This window comes from Myotis brandtii, unplaced genomic scaffold (genome assembly GCF_000412655.1).
Source record: "Myotis brandtii unplaced genomic scaffold, ASM41265v1 scaffold931, whole genome shotgun sequence".
NCBI classification, from domain to species: domain Eukaryota; kingdom Metazoa; phylum Chordata; class Mammalia; order Chiroptera; family Vespertilionidae; genus Myotis; species Myotis brandtii.
Genome location: NW_005371843.1, coordinates 1,645,559 through 1,668,512, shown reverse-complemented (window position 1 = coordinate 1,668,512; position 22,954 = coordinate 1,645,559). Strand labels below are relative to the sequence as shown.

At 39.1% G+C, this 22,954-nt stretch overlaps 1 protein-coding gene across 5 annotated transcripts in view; it reads left to right on the top strand.

Moving 5' to 3' along the window:
- The window catches only part of ENPP2 (ectonucleotide pyrophosphatase/phosphodiesterase 2), a 104,563-nt gene that overhangs the window by 60,224 nt on the left and 21,385 nt on the right, over positions 1 to 22,954 (top strand). For 3 of the 5 annotated variants that reach the window (XM_014533051.1, XM_005885861.2, XM_005885860.2), the window contains exons 10-19: positions 843 to 908; positions 1,684 to 1,756; positions 8,327 to 8,435; positions 11,265 to 11,390; positions 14,719 to 14,750; positions 15,447 to 15,574; positions 17,765 to 17,852; positions 18,015 to 18,102; positions 19,156 to 19,340; positions 21,314 to 21,365. In XM_014533051.1, coding sequence (XP_014388537.1) covers positions 843 to 908; positions 1,684 to 1,756; positions 8,327 to 8,435; positions 11,265 to 11,390; positions 14,719 to 14,750; positions 15,447 to 15,574; positions 17,765 to 17,852; positions 18,015 to 18,102; positions 19,156 to 19,340; positions 21,314 to 21,365 — 947 coding nt within the window. The remainder of the gene's footprint in view (positions 1 to 842; positions 909 to 1,683; positions 1,757 to 8,326; positions 8,436 to 11,264; positions 11,391 to 14,718; positions 14,751 to 15,446; positions 15,575 to 17,764; positions 17,853 to 18,014; positions 18,103 to 19,155; positions 19,341 to 21,313; positions 21,366 to 22,954) is intronic. The other 2 variants (XM_014533052.1, XM_014533050.1) reach the window with 1 other exon arrangement.

The following is a 22,954-nucleotide window of genomic DNA, read 5'->3' as shown; positions in this document are numbered from 1 at the left end:
GATAACTAATTCTGATCATTAATAAAAATAAGGTTTCTTTTTAATACTTACTAGGGGCTAGAAACTGTACATGCCCTTTGCCTGTCTTGTCTCATTTCATCTTTACAGCCAGCTAGTGCAGGGTGTTTTGCTATTATCTTTGTTTTACTGATAAGTAAACTGAGGCCAAAAGAGGTCAAAGAGGCTTAGAAGTCAAGAAAAGTCACACCACCTTCCAGAAGCAGATTGGACCTGGCCTGGTAGCTCAGTTGATTAGAGCTCATCCGGATATCCCAAGGTTGTGCTTTTGATCCCCTGTCAGTGCACATAGAAGAATCAACCAATGAATGAATAAATAAGTGGAACCACAAATTGATGTTTCTCTCTCTCTCCAAAATCAATTTAAAAAAAAAAAAAAGGCAGCTTGAGGATGTAAATCCTGGTCCCTCTGTGGCCACAGCTAACAGCTTTACCCACTAAATGGCGAAGATTCTGAGCCCTGGGTCCTTTCTGCCTGCAGCTTGTCTCTGATCAGCAAGGCAGGTTCCTCATTTGATTGTGAATCAGTTTCCAGTCTCCTTTGTGGTTGAGCAATGTAATATGTTGCAAATGGAAATGGAAGGCTCTTTTACGATAACGAAGTGAAAACAGATGGTGGTAATTAGAGAGCACTTGGCCTGGGCACAAGAGCAAGTGCTCAACAGGCTGGAGCTTGTTGACACGCAATCTCCCATCATGCTTTGCTTGTTATTACCCTACAAAACTCCCATCATGCTTTCTTGATAATACCCTACAAAACTCCCACGTGTTTTGGTTATTACCGTACAAAACTCCCATCATGCTTTGCTTGTTTTACTCTCCAGGGTCATCCCTCACGAGCGGAGAATATTAACCATACTGCAGTGGCTCACCCTGCCAGACAACGAAAGGTATCTGTTTCCCTCTTACTGATTTTTCTTTCCCTTTCCTCCGTATATTTTAATCTTAGGTTAGAAGTGGGTCAAAACAAAACAAAACAAAACAAAACAGGCTGTGAAATCGAAGCACAGCCAAGGTTTGGTATTATTAAGTTTTGTGGTTCTTAGCCTTAAGCCTTACTTTCCTAAGAAGATACAATAGACTAGGTTATTGGTGAGCATTTAATTACATGAATTACTACATCTATTAATCCTGGCCTCTACCACATATTTTAAGGGAGTTCCTGGTTTGGATAAATGAACCAACTGCATTCCAAGGATTGGGGAAGCAGTAAGACTGACTTTTCCCTTTAATGGAGCTGCTGATTGCGTGGCCCCTGCGAATTGTCACTGGGCTGTATTATCTTGAGGATCAAAGACCTGAGTGTGTGTTCAGATATTCCTCTGTGACTTTTTTTTTTTCTTTGTGAATTTTGATCCCTGAAGGCGGTACCAGGCAGTTACTGCCTTCAGGAGTCAAAGGGATGGTGATGTTTTATTGTGTTCCTCTTTCATTGTGGTGGTGGTGGTGGTGGTGTGTATTGGAGGTGTTGCGAGTGGTGGATGTGGAAGCAATAGAAAGCAAAACAAAACAAAAAACAAGAATGTGATGTTTTCCATGGTAAGTTAGTAGTTGTTGGGAGATTAACCTGATATGAGAGGATTTAAAAAAAAATGTGTAAGGATATTGGATATTCTTTGTTATATGTGGTTTGGGGAGATTCTGAACCTTCCTATTTTTCTCTAGGCCTTCAGTCTATGCCTTCTATTCAGAGCAACCTGATTTATCTGGACACAAATATGGCCCTTTTGGCCCTGAGGTTAGTAGCTTACCGTCTGCCTGCAGGGAACCTGTGTCCCTGGGCTACCTGATCTATGACCTTATTTCGTGATTTGTACAAAGTCTCTCGGGGTGTACGTACCTGATAGGTTTATACATAGTCAAAGAATTATAAGACTAAAATCATTTTAAAAAATCTTCAACATACTTGTTTCTCTTGTAGGGATTTCATTTCAGATTGATTTGATATTCAAATAGATTTTAAACTTGGAGTTGATGGGAGGGGTATATCCAGCCTTGCAGGCATTAGTCAAAGGTGAAGGATGGGGAAGGGCTGGCGTTTTCCATCACTGGGACAGGAATGAAAAGGAATCTGGAGATAAAACCTGCAGCATAAAACATTGCAACTGACTTTCAACTTCATTAAAATTATTATGCAGTTCAGATGGGGTACGTCAGCTACAATCAACCAGGCATATGTTACAGCTTTGTAAACTTTTTATTTGATACATTTTGACATCGGCATATACCTGTGAAACCATCACCACGATCGAGAGCATGAACATGTCCATCACCTCCAAAAGTGAAATAAGTTCTTAATGGAGAAAAATACTGTTGAATGAATCTAGTTAGCAGAGCAATGTGACACCCTTTATCAAACACTAATATGTGGTAGAAGACAATCTGTTTGTAAGGTAGTAGCCAGTATAACTTCAAATTCAGGAGGGGAAGAGGATGGTGATGTTTTATTATGTTCCTCTTTCATCTAGAGATGGAAATCTTCCAGTGTTTCAGCAGTTATCATTTAAAAATTCCATGACATTTGCAAAGCTAAAACTTTTAATATTTTCAATATTTCCCACTACTCATTGTTAGTAGAGTGATGAGGACTACACCAACATAATAAAACTTGATTCTGGTTGAGAAATCATTTAAAAACATTGTTAATGGCAATTGCCTTCAATTCCCTGTTAGGCCATGACAACACTGTTGGCTATAATTAAGTTCATTGTGTTCAGCATAAGGATGAGTAGGATAACTGTAATACGGATAATACTTATTTTAAATATCTTTGAGCAAAATGCAGCCTGTTTAAGCAAAGACAGTAAATAGCAGGGAGCCATAAGTTTTTCTGAGTGCATTCACATTATGTCAGTGGTGATTTTTTAAGCACTGGAAACTAATGGCTATTTAAAACCATTCTTAGTTTGCCTTAAATCATTGAAGTCATATAAGTCTGATGCTCTTATTCCTATCCCTTTGATGTTCAACCAGTGTTGCATGATTATGAAACACAAATGATAAAATGAGATAAACATCTGCATGCATGAAACACAAACTTATTTTTGCCAGAGCAAGCCTGGCTGTTTTATCTTTAGGATGTCTTTCTTTGAGATTAAAGTGAACAAATGGAACCACATTTTATGAAAATGTTAAAAAACAAAAAACCTCTAAGCAGTTCCATGTGCCCTATTTAAAGGTTCGACTTTAAATAGATAATGATATCCCCCGAAAGACCCTGTGGCATAGGCAAAATAGGGATTTGGGAGCCGCTTGGTATAACCATGCTTTTAAAAGCATGAGGCTGAAACTTAAAGAGGTTTAGGGCTGCTCAAGTTGCATGGCTGATAAGTGACCTTAGAGATAGAACCTCAGAACTTCCAACTCCCAGACCAGGGTTCTTCCCCTGGAATCATTAACCCCGCTTCAGGCCAGGAGATAAGCAGAGTGGTCAGTTAATACCTATGTTCAAATTATCCAGCACATTTTATGTCAGAACTTGGCTTTTTACAGTAAGCTTTTGTAATCCTCATTTTCTTAAAAGTTGTATGGGTTAGTAATAAGCATTCTTTTTTAATGGACCTCTCTGGATTTCTAATATGTGTAGTTCAGTTATGATTACTTACTTTAGTGTATGTGTGTATGCTTTAATTAAGAAATAAACTAAAAAGTTTTTTAATGTACTGAGCAATGATAAATGAAGCATAATATAGAATATTTTAATTTGCTGTAATGATGGGTCTATGCTCATTTTGTTCATAAATATACAAACAGATTTTTCTTGTACCATTTTTTGAATTAAGAGTTGGAAGTATTCAGGAATACTATGTTCTTTTTAGTATTAATACTTCTTGTAACTAGGATATTCTCACATATTTACTGGGTAAAACAGTCTGAATTAGATCTATTGGAATATGTCTTCAGTTATGATAACCTGGTAACCTGGTCACTTTCTTCTCCTAATACAAAGGATATTTCCAGATGTCACTATTTTTTATTTGGTTCTAGGAATCTTATTTTTAACTGAAAGAAAAAAAAAGACAGTTTATACTTTAAAACACAAAACCAAAGCAAGCCAGCAAAATCTCTCTTCTGTTATAGACTAAATTGGTTTATATACCTATACATCCATCATACACATTTATTTTGCATGTAAAGATTATATTAGCTGCAATATTGTTTTTAAAATCAGGTACGTGCTATCTTTTCCATCAATGAGAAAATATCTTGCATTTGAAATTTCATTGAAATGATTCAGTCTAGCAAAATGGTTTGTGCTATACACAGTTGAAGTTTGTACTTTCTTGCTTAATTGAGTATACTTTTTTTTCAGGACCATTCTCAAAGACTATTCAATTAGATGACCAAACATTGGGCTAATAGTTTCAAGAAATGGTGTATTATTGCTCCTGGTTTCATAGTGTAATGGTGAATGTTCAGAAATATGCTTGCTTTTGATTATTGGCGCAACCTTTTTCTCTTTTGACCTTCTATGCTTCCTCTGTGACCCCTCGTTCGGCTGCTCTTCCAGGCCTAGAGGCAGAGCTTTGGCTGGCTAGTGACTACCTTCAGAAGGCAAAGGATCCTGAAAAGCAGGGAAATTTGCCCCTCTCCCTCCCATCCTCTTAATAACCTCAGGCTAAGTCTTCTCAAGTCAGACTAAAGTATGGCTGGTCAGTGAACACTTAGCTTCCATCTACCTCTAACATTCGAAGAAGGAAATACATGCAATATAATCACTGGATGAAAACTCATTTTGACTAAATCCTGTTCCTCCCGCTGCTCCTCTAACCCGCTGCAATCGGAAGGGCCCGCCTTCAGAGTCTTCGGAATGTTGAGGTCTCTTGCAAAATGGCCGGGTGTCTGATAGGCAGACTTGAGCTCTAGCTGAATGTATTCAGTGACCATGAAATGAGAAACCCTCTTTCTCCTTTGCTTCTCTTCTCATGGAGAATTGCCTAAAACTAGAAGCATTTAAAAATAATACCAAACTCAACCAGAGTCTGTGGGGCTGTGTCTTTCAATCGCTCTGCTGGAGAGCGAGGATGAGACAGAAATGGAAGTGCCTTTGCAGTTGCTTGCTCTGGGAACAGTGAAATCGCATGGCAGATGGCCTCCTCTGTGGACACACTAACATTGTTCCTCCTTCTGCCCCTTCCTGCATCTGAATGAGTCTCTGGACAGTCCTACCGAGAGAAATCAGCTAGGTAAACAGCAGAGCTTGCTGCTTTAATTCACCTTTGCACCATCAGCAAATCAGGGGCCTGGTTTTCTCCAGCATCTGGGAAGTCCCAAAAGGTTATGTTCCTTTTTCAGTTTACGTGTTGGCATTTATTACTCTCTAGATTTTCAAAACAAGATGCATAGTAGTTGCCACTCCACCCCAAATGGGTTTCTGATAGAAAGAGTATAAGTTTACTCTTTCTTGATATGTGTACTAAGATGAAGAGATATTCATGACTTTTTACATTTTATCTAATTATACAAGAGAATTTTTTTAAAAAGACAGTTCTATTTATGGTTATCTCATGGCTTAGAGGTTCTCTGTATTAGAAACCTAAATTATCAGTGACAAGTTCTCTCTCCTGCTGAAAGTCCTGATTCGTGGAAGTACATTCATGACCACGGAGGATTGCTTATTATTTATGTTTTAGTTTATCCTTGGTTTTAAAATTTTTCCTGTTCCTTGCCAAGAACACTTGCTTTGATATAGTTGGTGGTGTGAACAGGTAACTATCAGATTCTGAACTGGAACCACCTACATGAATCCCACTGTCACCTTGAAATAACCACGTGACTAATATTCTATTTAGTTTTCAGCTAGTACTTTTTAGATGGAGAGCTCTTCATAACCAAGATCCAGTCTCTCCCTAAAGCAGGAGTTTTAAAATGCACAATTCCAGGTCACCATCAGGTGTATCCACGCCTATCAATAGGCTCCTCAGCCATAAGACATTTACATGGCCAGATTCTCTTAAATTATATGCTTGTTCTCAGTGAAGAAGCTGTGACAGCAGCATCAAGGTCAATTTAGGGGATTTCTCTTGATAGAGATCCCTGAATAATCCTTCATACCAACTTTTTCTCACTTAAGGAGCCTTAGTTTTTCTCACTAAGACTCTACTGACCCCAGATGGCAAAGTGTGAGCTTTATTATCTGACCCAGAGGGACAGACGACTTCTGAGTCCAGACATCTCTATCCGCCAGTACAGGAGAGTAGTTATGGCTCACCTCTTACTCCGGCTAAGAGACCTAAGAGGAAGGTTATCCCTAAGAGGAGGCAGGAAAGACCAGTTGCTCCTCCAAAGAAAAGAAGAAGAAAATTACATAGGATGGATCATTATGCTGTGGAAACGCGTCAGGACAAAGTAAGTTTATCTATTGTTCCAAAGCTTTGTGGCGGGTAGGTCTGAGTTGAAGGTTTCCTTCAGTACCTTGGCTTGAAACTCAGCTGAATAAGTTTCAGAAAAACTCTGGTGCATCATCCTTTGCTTTGAGTCCAGAAGAAACTGGTCCTGCAGAGGTTAACACTGATGTGGAGACCTCCTAAACTTTCAGCAAGGCAGGAAAAAAAAGCCTTCTACTTTCTTTAGAGTTAGTTGCCTTAAAACTAGTATTTACATTGAGGCTTCAGTGAATGTGAAGAAGGCTACTGGCTTTGCTTCCACTTATTCACAGAATTGTTACAATGGTTCTTGAAAACAACCCAGCACAGTATCTGGGGGACTCTTCAAAGATAATGGAGATCAGAGCTCAATAGAAAATTGGTTTAGATTTGTGGTCTGTTCTTTCAGAATTCTAAAACGGTCTTAGGTTATGGACAAGAGAATAGCTGAGACAGAAAAGAAAGAGGAAGTAATGGGTAGATAAAATTGTGTGTGTTTTCACATAGGGATAATAAGTAATGTCTAGTCTTTTTAGTATATTTGTAGCAACCTAGAGGTTCATATTCTCAAAACCTTCAGATACCTCCAAGGCACATTTATGATGGTCTGAACTGATCCCTAAGAAGTAGGTTCCGGATTTTATCTAAGTTGTCTTGTTTAATAAAGGAAAATAAGTAATTGTCGAGGTTGATGTATGTTGTATATTTAGTATTTCTTTGTCTAGGCAAAGATCTTAAAGGAGAGCATGTTCTCAGAAGCAAATACCACTCAATCTCCCATCTGTTAGCCCCTTCAGATTATGCATCTGTCATTCTGAAATCTTCACTTGTGACTTCCTCCTTGGGACAGAATTTGAAATACTGACTCCCATCATGAAGAAAAACAAGTTAACAACTGACTTTACCAGTGACATGATATGAGGAAAGGTCTTGAGTCATCTGAGAAGATGCTAATGGAAGATAATATTGTGTGTCGGGATGGAAAATGCTATGTAGATCCCTTCTGTTCTTATCTCAATCATTTTGAGTGCATGTGTATAATTATAGCTAAAATTTAAAATTCATCTAAAGTACTGTCAAGTCTTTGTCCGATGTTATGGTTCTTGAAAATCTTTCCGTTGCAGAGATGAAAGTGAAGGAGAGGCCACTAGTATGTGGGAGCATTCATACTGTTAGACACTTTCATTTGAAGCAAGAAAATAAGGGATGGATTATGTTTCTTAGACTTTGGACATGTTCTTCAGAGAACTAAGTTTTTGGGGTTTTGTTAGGCTAAATAAGATCAGTTGTTTACTTTTATGTGCTAGGACTCTTGTAGATTCTTATTTTACTCAAAATCAGCTTGAAAGGGACTAAATTGATATGCAGAAGAGGTTCTTCTATTAAGAAACTATTATTCTCAGAAATTGACAGTTACTTGGAACATTAGATAGATTGCATTGTGTTAATGATGTTCTAATTTAGCATCCAGTGAAGATTACCTTTAACCTCAGAATTGCTTTTGATTCACTTAGCCTTCATCTTCTTGCTGTGGTTCAAAGCCTAAATCTTCTTGCTGTGGTTCAATGCCTAACGTGACTTCACCTAGGGCACAGGAGACTTAAACAATGATCTGACTTTCTGCTCACTCTCAAAATTCTTGGATTTAAATAGTTACATTTTAGAAAGGCATTTTATCTCTAAAAAAAGTTCCCTTAATATTTCTTTTATATTTTTTATATCAAAGTATCTTGAAAGGGATTGGATGAGGGGAGATTTTGTGCTCCTGAAAGAATACAAAGTGCTTAGACCAGCTTTCCATCAAGAATGGCAGGCAAATCCCCCTAGACAAAGCTCTGCCTCTGGGCCTGAAGTTTTCTTTCCAGAATGTTCTAGGAGTAGAAGATCTATGAGAAACTGAAAGGAAAAACAACTTGCAAGGACTAATTTGCTCCTTTTTCCAGATGACAAATCCTCTGAGGGAAATTGACAAAACAGTGGGGCAATTAATGGACGGCCTGAAACAACTGAAGCTGCATCGCTGTGTGAATGTCATCTTCGTTGGAGACCATGGTATAGCTTTGTTTCTTCTTTGTTAATAGGATAGAGTCATTGATAATGTTTCTGATGGTGTAGAGGAAAGGAAGGAACCCTTCCCCTCAGAATCCCAGGTCGTGTTCTTCACCTCTTTCCCCATTTCATCAGGATGGGGAAAGATATCAAACCATGACTCAAACTACGAGATGACCTGAGATGACCCCAAGTTCATTTTGATCAAAACCAGGCACTTCCTCTATCTACCTATTGTCTGTAGGAAAAGCCTTTCTACAGAAACCTTTCTCTTATTAAAATGTTGCAGGCAATTTGCTTGTTATGTTAACATCTTCCTCTGTGAATGTGACATTTTAGACAATAATACCCCATCTCTGATAGCCATATCCCCAAAAGGAGTCCACAGGGTTTATGAGACTAAAAAGTAAATCCAAGCATGATAAGGAGGCAGAGATATAAGATTCTTGTCAAAGTGGCATATAAGTAAAAATATGTCTCTGCATCCACTGAGGGAATTCAAGACAAAACCAGAGGACGCTGCTTTAGTAGAGAAGACAGTTGAAAGACAGGAAGAGGCAGTTTTTCTAAATCACAGTGTAAAGTAGAAAAATTCATGGACCCTTTTTTGAGGTGATCAAGAATGTCATAAACATTATGTGATTATAGGGTTGGCAGGAGGGAGTCCTCAGAGAGCCTTCTAATTTCACAAGTGCTCAGATTGAGTTCCGGAAAGTAGCTACTACATTCCAGAACTCTTAAATTGACACAGTGACCCTGGAATATGGGGCTGCATTCTTCTGGAACTGGAACATTGGTTGACTCTTTAATAGTTTGTTAAGAATGAATGACAGGCAAATTTCCCTAGTAAACAGCTCTGCTCTGGGCCTGAAATTTTCTTTCCAGAATGTTCTAGATGATCTGTGAGAAGGTTTTAAAAAAAAAAAAAAGCAGTGGGACTGACTTGCTCTTTTGCAGGGACTAAATGTGACCCTCTGCAAAATCATGCTCCACAGGTTTAACCTTGTGGAAAGCTTCAGATAGGACCGAGACTTTGGAGCATGGGACACAGCTGATTCAATTGAAGTTGCCCAGAGGGGTCAAGAGCATTTGGTTACATGTTGGAGCCAGATGTCTTAAGAAGTAGATGGGTCCTGATGGAGCATTGTAAAGGTCTTGGGTAGATTAAACCTTGTGTTGCCATTGTGTAGGCTTCTGAGATGAGTAGATTGCTTTGGTTTGGGGAAGCCACAGCATCTCTTACATAAAAAGTAATATGGTCCAGTGTTTCATTGGTGTTCATATTGCACTGCACCACTTAAGAGCCATTTGATGTGGTAGACGTTATGTGACCTCTCCAAGTCTCAGCCTCCTCGCCTGTAGAATGAGAACACTTACACCACCTACATGGGATTAGTCTGGAGGGTGAAGGATTATGGCGATTCAGAAGCACTTTCCATATGGTTTTCAAAAGCGAGAGAGAGATGATTCACTACTAAGGTGGGGTAGGTGACTTCGTAGAAATGTAACAAATGGAAGATCCTTCCAATCTTCCATTAATATCTTTTTGTAGATTTCCCCTTCCTGGGTTAACATTGTACTAGAACATAGTAGCTGTTTATTGTTTTTATTTTTCTTCCTGTTAAAAAGCAAGATATAGAACCCTTGTACTATATTGGGATGTGTTGTTTTTTTCTCTCTTCATTCCAATTTGTTTATAAAACAGAAAGGTCTGGATCTGGGATCCCAGAAAGTGATAATTTGAATTTTACTAGATCCAGGGCACTTTGGGTTATAATTGTTTATTACAAAAACCTTAGGACATTCTTTATAGAATCACTTAATTCCCCCTCTTAGAGAATATGCATCGAATGGATTGTGCAAAGCAATGTATTAAACTTTCGCAGTTCCATGTTATCTCATACATTCTGAAATGACAATAAAGGTCTCTACCAGCTTCCATGGTCTATGATTCTAAGACTTGAGTTTGTTTTTATTTATATATTTTAAACATTGATCAAGAAATTATCCTTGTCGAGGCAGGAAACAAATCTTGGGTCTGGAGGGATATTTGTTGGTTAAAAACATTCCCTACCTAGACCCTTTGTGTCTTCTAGTTGCTAACTTTCAGTTTTAACTGATTACATTGCTTACCACTTGTTTTCAGTCTTATTTTGCTTTTCACTGTTATTTTGTTCTTCGGTTTGGGTGGTCATTGGAGATGACATTTTTCTTTCTCATCTGTTGTTGCCAGTATTGTTTTGTCAGTTACATCCAAGGCCACCAGTGGAGACAGTGAGGACTGGTGATTATGTACTCAAGTCAGGAGATATATTAGAGAGAGAGAGAGAGGGTTGGAAAATGACATTTTGTAAAAGAGACTTGGAACTATATATTCCAGTTATTTACACCACCCCCAGCTGGGGGAAAAAAAGAATAAGATGCTTTTCATAAGGATTGTGTAAATAGATTTTTTTAAAAAAAGATTATGGTTTCTTCCTTTTCCTTGCTGTTCTTGCTGAATGACATAAAATGGTAATTGAGATGATGCATTTTTTTATAAAAAATTTCTTTATTGATTGAGGTATTACATATGTGTCCTTATCGCCTGAGATGATGCATTTTTCACCACCTAGCGCTGCAAGATAATATTCAATCAAAGCCAGGTGCAAAGATTATACAAAGAAGCATCAAAAAATGTAAAGTCAATTGAGAAATCTCAAAAGAGAGAGATCCTTGCATGTAGCTGTTAAAAACCAATTAAAGAGATGACTGAATGTTATTAAGACGTGGCTGTGTTAAGATTTCAGTTTTAAGATTGCCTGAAAATCTTTATTTTTTCCTTCCCTGTAGGAATGGAAGACGTCACATGTGATAGAACTGAGTTCTTGAGCAATTACCTGACCAATGTGGATGATATTACTTTAGTGCCTGGAACTCTAGGAAGAATTCGACCCAAATTTAGCAATAATGCCAAATGTAAGTCGATCCTTAAAATACTAAGTTGTTAGAGCAGTAATATTGTAAGGGCTTGTTCTCTGAAGCTACTCTGAATACTTGGGTAAAAATCCTGGCTCTGCAAAGATTTAGAATGAATTTAAATGAATAAGTCATTTAAACTCTAAGCCTCAGTTTTGCATCTGAACAATGGGAATGATAATAACAGCTACCACCTGGGGAAGTTGTGAAAATGAATCTGCATATCACTTAGAGTGGTTGCTGGCACATGGGAGCATTATATAAATATTTGCTCTTGTTTTTATTATGTAGAATCCATTTCATTTGAGGCATGTGTATAACCATAAACTTCTGTTTATAAGAAAATAACTTTTCAGGAAGAGGTTCAGGCTTGCTCTTGAGCTGGAGCTAAGGAGCCAATGACAAGGTTATGGAGACCCTGAGCATTCCTGCAAGTCCAGTTGAAGAGGAGTCTAAAAGTGGTTGACAGAACCCAGGAGGAAAAACTATTATGCCCTTGGGAAGTGGCTGCTGCTTTGAAAGATTAGAAATGAACAGGAATAATCTTATCACTTATGTTCTGCACATTCAGGTTCTGAGATACCACTGACAAGAAGTTTAACTTATGAACTAAGATGTTTTAGATGCTGCCGACTCCTTTTTGGGAAGACCATAGTTTTATTGGAGACATGCTGCATTGTTGGGGGGAAAATACTTTTAGAGTTTTTAGCCTTGGGCATAAGAAACCATTGGCACCAAGCGTAAAGCTTTGGAAAATTAAGTTTTTCTCAAACTATGTTCTTGAGTCAGCACAAACGGGAACTGTTCCAAGGTCATCTGCAGGCAACGTTGTGAAATCAACAAAGCATCAGTGTTTCCGCCCTCTCTTTTTAATGTCCTTTCTGCCCTCCACATCCTCCCTTCTCTGCCTACTTGACGTGGGCAGGTCCTCTCCAGAGACAGGGTACAAGTCACTAGGGCACCTCTTGAGTTAGTATTTGCCTTGCAGCACTTATGCACAAATGCTTTTATCTATTTTGAAAGATATCTCAGACCTCAATAAATGTAATGGGGAGGTTGTTACGGGGGGAAGAAACAATAACTACCAAATAATTGTTTTGTACATGTGATTTCATTTTATGAGAGACATTAGAGCAGTGGTTAAGAGCACAGACAATGGTGACAGGATGTCTGGGCTCAAATCCCTGGTCAGCCATGGGCTCACTGGGAACTTGGGTGGGCTGCTTAAACCCTCTCTGCCTCAGTTTCCTCATCTACAAAATAAGGATTGTTGGGAAGAGTAAATGAAAGATTACATCTCACTTAGATTTGTGTTTAGCAGGTAGTCCAACCAAATAAATGTTAGCTATGACTATGATGTCTTGGTGGCATCACTATTTTAGCCAAATCTATGCACCATCTTATTTAATCCTCCCAATGGCCATGTGTGATAAGTATTATTGTCCCCTTTTACAGACAGTAGAAATCAAGGCTCATAGAGAGGTGAAGAAATGGGCTTAGAGTATGACAGTGAGTGGCAGAGCCAACATTTAAACCCAGATTCTCTGATTCTTAACCACTATCCTGTGCTGGGGGCCTCTTCTACTCACACAATGTGAGAACTGTTAGCATGAGAGGGCCAAGTACTTCGGAAATGATGGATTTGTGTCCCAAATGTGGCCTTGGGCATTTGTGACTTTCCATGCTCTTCATTTTCCTTCATTATCAAAGAACATGAACTTATTCTGGTCCTGCAGAGAACTGTGGTTCATGAGGCCACAGAGTAAAGAGGTTCAAAGCATGGCTTGCTCAGTCAGTGCTAGGGTCCCAGTATGTAAGCCCCTCCCTCCATCTTCTAAATGCCCATGGGTTTAGTGAGAGTTTTAGCACCTACCTCCCAGAGTTGACATGAATGATCAGAGAGAAAGTGCCTGCAGAGTCTTACAGTCTGAGTGAGTGCACATGGTCTGGACACAATTTGGGTTAACCATTATTGCTACCCTCATTACAGTTACACGCTGCTTAACAACAGGGATACCTACTCTGAAATTCACTGTTAGGTGGTTTAATCATTATGCAGCCATCATATACTGCACTTACACAGACCTAGCTTACTACACCCCGGGGCTGTATGGCACACCACTGTCACACCACCGTCATATATGTGGTCCATTGTTGACTGAAACATTGTTACACAGCATATAACTGTATTTGCTTTCCATGAAATATGCAAGTAAAATTTAGCCCCAATTTAAGTAGAATGGAATCCTACTTTTTTAGCTTTGGATTTCATAGCTTTAGAACTATGATTCTGAACATTGTCTTTGATTGTATATGTTCATATCACAAGGCAAGCTTATTTATGCATTTTCAACAAATATTTATTTATATCTATTACTAAACGTTTATGGAGTGCCTACTGTGCACAGGCCCTGGGATACAGCAGGAGAGGACACGGACATGACCTGTCCCACTGATGCTTATATTCCCGGGAGGGCTGTGTCGTGACAGTCAGTACCTCTTCTGAACTCTGTTTTCCTTTTCTTCTGATTCTATAATAACATACTAAGGCAGATTTTTTGAAAACAAAACAAAGTCCAACCAACCTACAATCTCCTCTTTCTCTATCCCCAACCCCCCGCCAAAGGGGGCCTTCAGATAATATAATCCTGTCCACAGTTTATACACAGCCATCATTTACATAGTTTTGCTTTTAGCTAGTTCGGGGTATTGACTAAAATATCCTTTGTTTGCTGGTAGTGAAAACAAAGGAGGTGCATCCATGTGTGTGTCTGTGGCTGGAAGGGGCCGCTACCTATGTAATTAGACCCATGATATTTATTACCCAGGAAACCAAATCCCCTTTAAAAAACATAACTCAATGGATTAGACATTCATCTCAAAGTGGATGATAGCTTGTTTCAAAGATCCGCAGATAAATAGGAAGTTATATGAAAATCCCCAAATGCCCAGTTTAGTTCCTGATGTTAAATTGCAAATAAACTAAATCTAGACTCCAGAGGGACCATTTTGGACCATTTGGAGTAACTTAAAGGAGCAATTACTTAGCCACATCTTGATGCTCTGGAAGGAGGAATTCCCTTGTGGAAGAGGAGACCCACACCCAGCAGGGAAGTTCACTGTATGAATTGTGCCACTTATTTATCTGCTTTTTACTTATTGAAATATTCAATACCCACATGCAATGTAAATATATTTTAAACAAAACACTAAAGGGACAGCCCTTCTGGAAGTGGGGTAAAAAAGAATTGAGTCTCTTGCTGCAAAAATGATTCCTCTCATTGGTTCTTATCATCTCTTTTTGACATTTTCTCCTCTTTTTGAACAGATGACCCTAAAGCCATTATTGCTAATCTCACGGTAAGTACTGCACGTGACCAGGCCTCGGCTATTAGAGCAGCTTCCACATGCTCATCTCCTGTGTTTACCTCCCCTGTGGGGCGGGAGGAGCACTTTCCCCATTGCCCTGTATCCTGTATATTTGTTCTCCTTAGAGCTTTCAAAACTCCTGGCCTGTGGACAGCTGCAGGCTCCCTAATGGTCTTGGCAATGATACAAACAGACAATATTTGATCTTTCCTCATTAGTACTGAACAGTATTCATTCAAGATTAAACAAATCCTTACTCTCTCTGAACCAGATCTGCCCACCACCCTGTTCCATCACTCCCCCATCCAGGATAGAGTCCTTAAAAGTACATGAGGATGTAATCACATGGGTCTCAACATGTGTCCACCTCCCTTTCTTTCCACCCCCCACACCTTGATTGAAGCTGCTGGGAAAGGCCTTGGAGCTTGAATTGCTCTTAGTGAGTCAGCAATGTATCTTAAAATGCCTTACTCCCCTCTCACGATAGCCTTCCATCTCCAAAGTTACCTGATCCTCTTTGAACCTATTTATTTCCAGTTTATATTATTTGAAAGGGCGTAACAAATTCCATTTATTCACTAACCTTTTCTTTGGCTTAAAACTTCCTTCAGTTTTCTAGAGAGAAACTATCCACACCTTTTTCTAGAAGACACTCCGTCTAAACTCCAATTTTCATTTACATTTCAGTGTAAAAAACCAGATCAGCACTTTAAGCCTTACATGAAGCAGCACCTTCCCAAACGTTTGCACTATGCCAACAACAGAAGAATTGAGGACATCCATTTATTGGTGGAGCGCAGATGGCATGTTGCAAGGTAACTTGGGCTTGACTGGCCCCGTTTCTTACCTGCATAACCAGCTCTTTGACAACTGGAGTGCCTGTAAGGTCGTCAGCCATCCTAAGAGGAAATCTCACCCTTTCCAAAGGGTTTTCTATGCTAAATAAACAATTAGTGCCGAGATAATAATACATATCTATTTCCTGGGTCTCAGCATCTCAGTGTCTCTCTCCTTTTCAATTTTTGAATTTACATTCTAGCCTCTATTCTTATTACTTGAGTAAGTCAAAAGTGTGACTGGGGCACTGCTTTGCCACACGGAACAGATTTGGTCTCAGATGACAAAACTTAGCCCATAGCAATATTTATAGAGGAGTTCAGAACATGTTAATCTTAAAACCTCTGTTGCTGTGGACTTGTTTTATTTTGGCTTAAAAGTTTTCCGTTGTTTATCTTTTCTTGAACTACCAAAGACTCCAATATTGAAGAGACCATTTCTTGCTCTTGAATCTTGTGTAAAACGTGTCCTCCGGAAGCTCTAACCACTTCTGAAGAGTTAAGCATTTAAAGTTTATCAATTTTCCACCCAAACTGGACAGCAGCCCCTTCCCCCTCTCACTCTTATTCTGACTTTCTCCTTTTAAAAAAGTGCTGAGAATCAATCTGTAGTAATAACTGTACAGCTTCTATATGCACATGCACTCTAGCAGAGCACTTTAATGAGTTTCCAAGGGAGAGAAGATAATGAGAAAATGTTTATTCTCTAGGAACTTACATCAATATGGAACACATGGAGAGACACATGACATAATAGCCCATTGTTACTGTCAGGGGGGTACATAGAGTTAAATATGTAAGATTATGCAGAGAGATGTATGAAGACCAGAAATTATCGAAATAATTTAGGGCAGACATGGGGAGTCTTCATGGAAAAGTTACAAAGATATGACCAAATGGCTTGGCTGAGTATGTCCTCTTTAGGACCATTTATGTATGGGTGGCTTAGAAGAGAGAGCAAATTTGGCACACTTGGTAGATTTATATGAAGTAAATGTGGTTGTTGAGTGGCAGTTAAATGAAAGATGATGACAGTTAAGCAAATTAGCGCAGACTAAAGCCAGACATTTTAATGTCTGCCTTTAGCAGCAAATCTTTTAACTCTTGCATTGTTGTGTTGTTATATGTGCATATCTTATTAACCCAAGCTGAAAGCATTTTTCCTAAGGGTGGACACCCAAATGCTTAATTTCTTTATTTTCCCCTAAGCATTTTAGTTCAGTGTGATGTACTTAGGAAATATTTGTATTAATAAACATGAGCCCTGGTCAGTGGGAGTCATCCCATGCACTGAAAGGTTGGTTGATGGTTTGATTCCTGGTCAGGGTGAATGTCTGGGTTGCGGGCTCCATCCCTGGTAAGGAGCATGCAGGAGACAGCCCATTGATGTTTTGCTCACATCATTGTTTCTCTCTCTCTCTTCTCCCTCTCCCTTCCTCTGTCTCTAAAATGTCAATAAAAATATTTTTTAAAAAATGAAAGTTCTTTGGAAAAGTGCTACATGACACTTAAGCAAAAGGAGTCTTCTTGTCACAAAGAAAGTCAAATGGTTTTGATATATACAGAGTGATGTTTCCATTTTCTGTTTATGTATTGAGATAATTATATAGGTGAGGCTGGGCTTTTGCTAGATATGTCACTATTACCACTCAGTTATACTCTTTAGTTGTATTATATCATAGGTAAAGTTGAATGCAAACATTTTTATAGAACGCAGATCTTCATTCATTGATTAAACATCCCATATTTAAAGTGCCTACCATGTGTTTGGCATTGAGCCTAGTGAGGAGTATAGAAAAGTGAGCTGGAAAACATGGCCCCAGACTGGAGAATCTTATGATCTCTGAGCTGAAGCACATGGGCAGACAGAACATTGCCTGTGACAGGTGCTTTGCTTCATCCACAATGTACAAAGCACAAGGTACAAGGAGGGCACCGTGACTTCGGTTCAGAGGTACGCATTTGCCCTGGGCTGATTGTCAAAGCAAAGGCAGGTGGGAGAAATGAATAGCATTGCCTTTTTATCACCATAGGGATGGATGGTGCAATTAAAATAGAGATAAATATTCTTGGAACATCTCTTAGAGATTCTTTGAGCACTGAACTTGGCTTTTTATCAGAGTGATTTCATGTGAAATCCTAACTGATTGTGCAATTATTTCGATGTAGGAAACCTTTGGATGTTTATAAGAAACCATCAGGAAAATGTGTTTTCCAGGGAGACCATGGCTTTGATAACAAGGTCAACAGCATGCAGGTATGAGCAAAGAACTGGTCTTTAAAAACGTGTTTTGGTGATTTTCAGGAGGGATGGGGAATGGAGGTGTGAGTGAAGGTACACGGTATTCATAAGTAGGAGAAGGGTTACTTCTGGATATTAGCAATATCTAATTGTTCTTCCTTTTCTTATCTTTGGAAGACTGTTTTTGTAGGTTATGGTCCAACGTTTAAGTACAAGACCAAAGTGCCTCCATTTGAAAATATTGAACTTTACAATGTTATGTGTGGTAAGTCACTTACTATTAATCAAAACCAATGAAGCAATCTTGAGTTAACATATGAACTTCCTCAAAGTCAGAGAAAGAAATGAGGTGACTTCTTTTTGGGACCACCTCATCCCCCTGCAAAAAATAATATTGCCCATTGGTTTGAAGGACAGAATACCATTCCCTACTATGGCTTCTTTGTCCTCCTCCACCAGTTGACTAATGAGGGGTTTTCATCATGTTGCTGTTGGCAGCCTTTGGCTGATCCAACATAGCATTACAGTTTGACACCACCGGTCAGAGACCTAGTGAAGCAAGAGTTCTGCACAGAGCTTTCTCCCACCTCCATCTATCGTATTGCAGTTCAGTTAAAATTTTGCCAGCTTGCATCCTGGCCAGCTATTTATGTACTCCTAATTATTTTTCTTCCTTGAACTTCTAGTTGCTGAATGAGGACAACTTTTCCTATTTAGTAAGGGAGTGCCAGTCTGGTGGTTAAAGGGGGAGTCTGAAAGTCGGGTCTCCTGGGTTCTTTTCCCAACTTGGCTGCTAGCTCTCCCCTCTCTGCCTCTCAGCTTAGGCAAGTCACTGTGTGCCTGCTTGGCACCCATTCACTTGCAATGAAGTCAGCCTGTTCATTTCACAGTGGCACTTCAAGGCTTAGGGCCAAAGCCTCCTCTTGTCCCTGTACTTCTGTGGAGTGCATTACAGGGCAGGCCAGAGGTTATTTATTGATTATAAGACTCATTTCAACATTTGGGATACAAAGTTTCATAGAGATGCAGAACAGCATGACACTGATAGTCTTTGGGTTCCTTCACTTTTTCTTTTTTAGAATGTCTGTCTATGACCAAGCAGTGAACATGCTATTTCAGAAAGCTGTGGCAAGACATGCCAGGCTAGAATGATTCAGTGAATAAGAACGGAGTGTCTACTATCTAAATTTAGTTTTATCCCATTTTGATTTGTGTTCAGAGTTTTCAGACTCTTGGAAGGTGAATGGTTTTGGCTCCCACCATATCTCATCCAAAAATATTTACAAAGCCCCTTGCTTCTTTTCTTTCTTCTCATCAGATCTCCTGGGATTGAGGCCAGCTCCTAACAATGGGACCCATGGAAGTTTGAATCATCTCCTGCGTACTAATACCTTCAGGCCAACCATTCCAGAGGAAGTCACCAGGCCCAGCTATCCAGGGATTATGTACCTTCAGTCTGATTTTGACCTGGGCTGCACCTGTGATGATAAGGTAGAGCCAAAGGTAGAAATAATAGTTATGTTTATCGTGGAGGAGGTTGTTGTATATAGAGCAGTGTTGTCCACTAAAACTTTCTGTAATATGTAAATGGTCTATATCTGTGCTGCCCATAATGGTAGCCACTGGCCAGATGTGGCTTTTGAGCACTTGGAATGAAATTTTTAATTTTGCTTAATTTAATTATTTATGTTGAAAGAGCCATATGTGACTTATGGCTACCATATTGGACCACATTTCTGTACCACTATAGGTATAGAAAGTGAAGGGCAAAAAGTAGAATTTATTAAGCTATTTTGTGGGTTCAGAATTCCCAATGAATGACTTTTTTCTTTTTTTCAACCTGGATCATGTGTCTATTAGTCATGTCCCAATAGGAAATACATGGCCCATGCAAAAGAGGTTTTTAAGAGTTTAAAGGGTCTGTTTCCATCATGTTTAATGAGAGGACTATTAATAAAGGCTGAGCAGTATAGAGGGATGTCATTAAGGGATAGTGAAGAACCTTGGGACCAACAGGGGACCAGCCCTAGGCCTGAACAATTAAAGGCGGAACAGTTACAAAAACATGGAGAGAGAGCTATATGTAGGAAGGAACTAGGGAATTTGGTAGATAGGTGCAGCCTACTATAACCTTGTAGGGAGTAAGGTTGGGGAATACATACCCCTGTTGTCTTTCCTTTAATCTCCTGCTTGTGCCTCCTATTGGTAAAGCCCAACAAGATGCCAGAGAGCAAGCTTGCTCTTCTGATGCTATTCTGAGAGGTCAGTTTCTCAAGGCACAGAGAAGAGAAGGGAAAGGTACAACCTGGATGGTGATGGTGGTGGTGGTGGGTGCAAATAGAGACTACCCAGCACCTCATGTTTGGACAGTTTTGAATACCAAACTACTAGTGTTAAGCAATAATTTGTTGAATTTTGTATTGATCAAAGACCTTTATATTTGCCAATCAGTGCTTCTGACAGTAAGAAATTATGGTGTTTCCACACTGAGTTGATGTGATTCTAACACAAAGCAAAGAAACGGGTTATTTTTGCATGTGTGATTTTATTATGGGTAAATCTGTGATCTTTCTATTAGACCTCAAAGAAATGTAAACTAGTTCTTCTAGTGCCCCATCCCAGCCCCTACCATTTGTTACCTCCCCGAATTCCTACAGGCTTAGGAGCCACAGTTTGGGATCTCACCACTGGAGGAATTCAATTTGTCCTTTATCCCCCACCTCCTTTTTTGTTGTCCTTAATTTTTGCTCCTGACAAGAACCAATGAGGGTAATTACTCTCAGACCTCAGCTGGAGAAGTTGCATTGCCAAAGTCAACAGGAAGTGGTTTTGGAAGTGGAATACAAATATAACCTTAGAGGAATCTATTAGTTGAATCTTGTTTTCCGAATTAACTTTCTTGTAGAAAACAATAAATATTTTGGATATGTTATCTTAAGCCATTTTAGAGGAATAATGAATTGTCTTTATTTTGTCTATGGATTTCCCCAAAAGACTACCTTCCTTTTCTTAAAACACAACAACAGCCCAAGCTGGTTTGGTTTCAGAATTGCTGAGGCATTATCTTTTCAGCTTTGGAAAAAGCGATTCTATAAATTAGTTGATGAATCACTTTAATGTACCTAGGGATTAATATGAAATATTGAGGCACTATTTGAATTAATTTACCTACCTGTGCCCAAATAATCATCATTACCAGCATGGAAGGTTGGTACCATGATTATTCAGTTTAAGAAAAGGAAAACCAAAGTCATGGAGAGATTACAGAAGATGCCCATGACCATAGAACTTCTAGGAAGTGGATGTCAATTTGTGATAAAATTGTAATTCCTCTACAGAGTGTATCATATTGATGGCATTTAGAATCTTGATTTGAATTTAGCAGGCTCATAAGTAGAGACAAGGGTGCAGAAAAGAAGGAACATTTCTGATTTGCTTTTTTTTCTCTTTCCTTTTTCTGGATTTCACACATGAAGAACAAATTGGATGAGCTCAACAAACGCCTTCATATAAAAGGGTCCACAGAAGGTAAGGGGTTGATGGAAAAAGCAATCATATATGTTTTGTTTTCTAGTTTTCAAAAATTTAAGAGACTTCTTTTTTCTTAAATATATTTTATTGATTTTTTACAGAGAGGAAGGGAGAGAGATAGTTAGAAACATTGATGAAAGAGAAACATCAATCAGCTGCCTCCTGCACACCCCCTACTGGGGATGTGCCCAAAACCAAGGTACATGCCCTTGACCGGAATCGAACCTGGGACCCTTCAGTCCGCAGGCTGACGCTATATCCACCGAGCCAAACCGGCTAGGGCTTAAGAGACTTCTTTACTTCATAGTGTAAGCACAATCTTTTTTTAAATTCAAATTTGGATTGCAAAATGACTTCAATATCCATCTGGCAAAGGGTATTGGTTTATTCTATGTACACAGATGCCAGCTGTGTAATAGAAAAATTGCATTATATACTTTTTCTTTAATAACTTTTAAGCCCTTTAAAAAACAAACATACAGTTGTGTAGCTGATGGGTCATAAGTTAAGGTGCTGATGAGAACTTCTATGAAGGGACTGAAAGTCACAATTACAAATAGTAGCCGCTGGTACTTATATTGTAGCTCACTTACATGGAGAGTCAAGTGTGTCTGTTGTGGTGGGGAGAGATAGACAGAAGGAACCAAATCAGAACTCCCTTTTCACACAAGGATCCCCCTAACTTATTCTCTTATTTTATGGATAATGTTAATACACATGTGTTAGTCAACTTTTGCAAGCTTGTGATAAAAAAAAAAAACTTCAGTGATTTATACCAAGAAAGATGCATTTTTGTGCCCACATTTCAGCATGTTGACTATAGGCTAAGTGTGGGTCAGCTTCATTATTCTGGAATCCAGGCAGAAGGAGTAGCCCCTAGCTGAGACATGCCCTTTTCATAGCTGAAGGAAGGAGGAACGACAGAACCATGGAACAGGTCTCAGGCTTCTGCTGTTATGAGGCATTTGTTAACTTCACATTTCACTGGCAAAAGCAGGGCACATGAAAACAGTGGAGTGAATAAATATATTCTGTTGATGGAGATATGGTCCTGAAGTCACATGGCAATGGGTGGAAGTAATAATTAAGGACAATAACGCATCTACTCCACAAGCTCTTTTATCTGGTTTTGAAATTCCAGAAAATTAGAAGAAATCGGAAGGGGAGGAAAATGCCTCCATGCAGTTTATTGCAGTAGATGGGATAGTATCTTATAACAGTGAGGGGATGACTAAAAGTCTATTAAAAAGTAAGTGGAACTCAAGCACAGCAGCCCCCAGTCATGCAGTAAAGATGTGGAGTCGCTGTCTCCTGAGAGCAGTACTTGAGTTACTAGCTGACATGTGGTTCTGTTTATCACATGTGCTGTTTCCAATCTGATGAAGTCAAGGTTAAGGAAACCAGTAGAAGGTTTTATTTACTTATTTTCCCTCTTTATAAAGATCTTCATCTTGTTTCTTCTTCCCTTTCTGCATCATCCCTCACCCCCCGCCCCCATCCCCCTTCTTCTTTGATCATAGAACACAGACTCTTTGACATATAATTGGAAGAAAACAGCTTTGAAGATAGGGCTTGGTTGGTGGAAG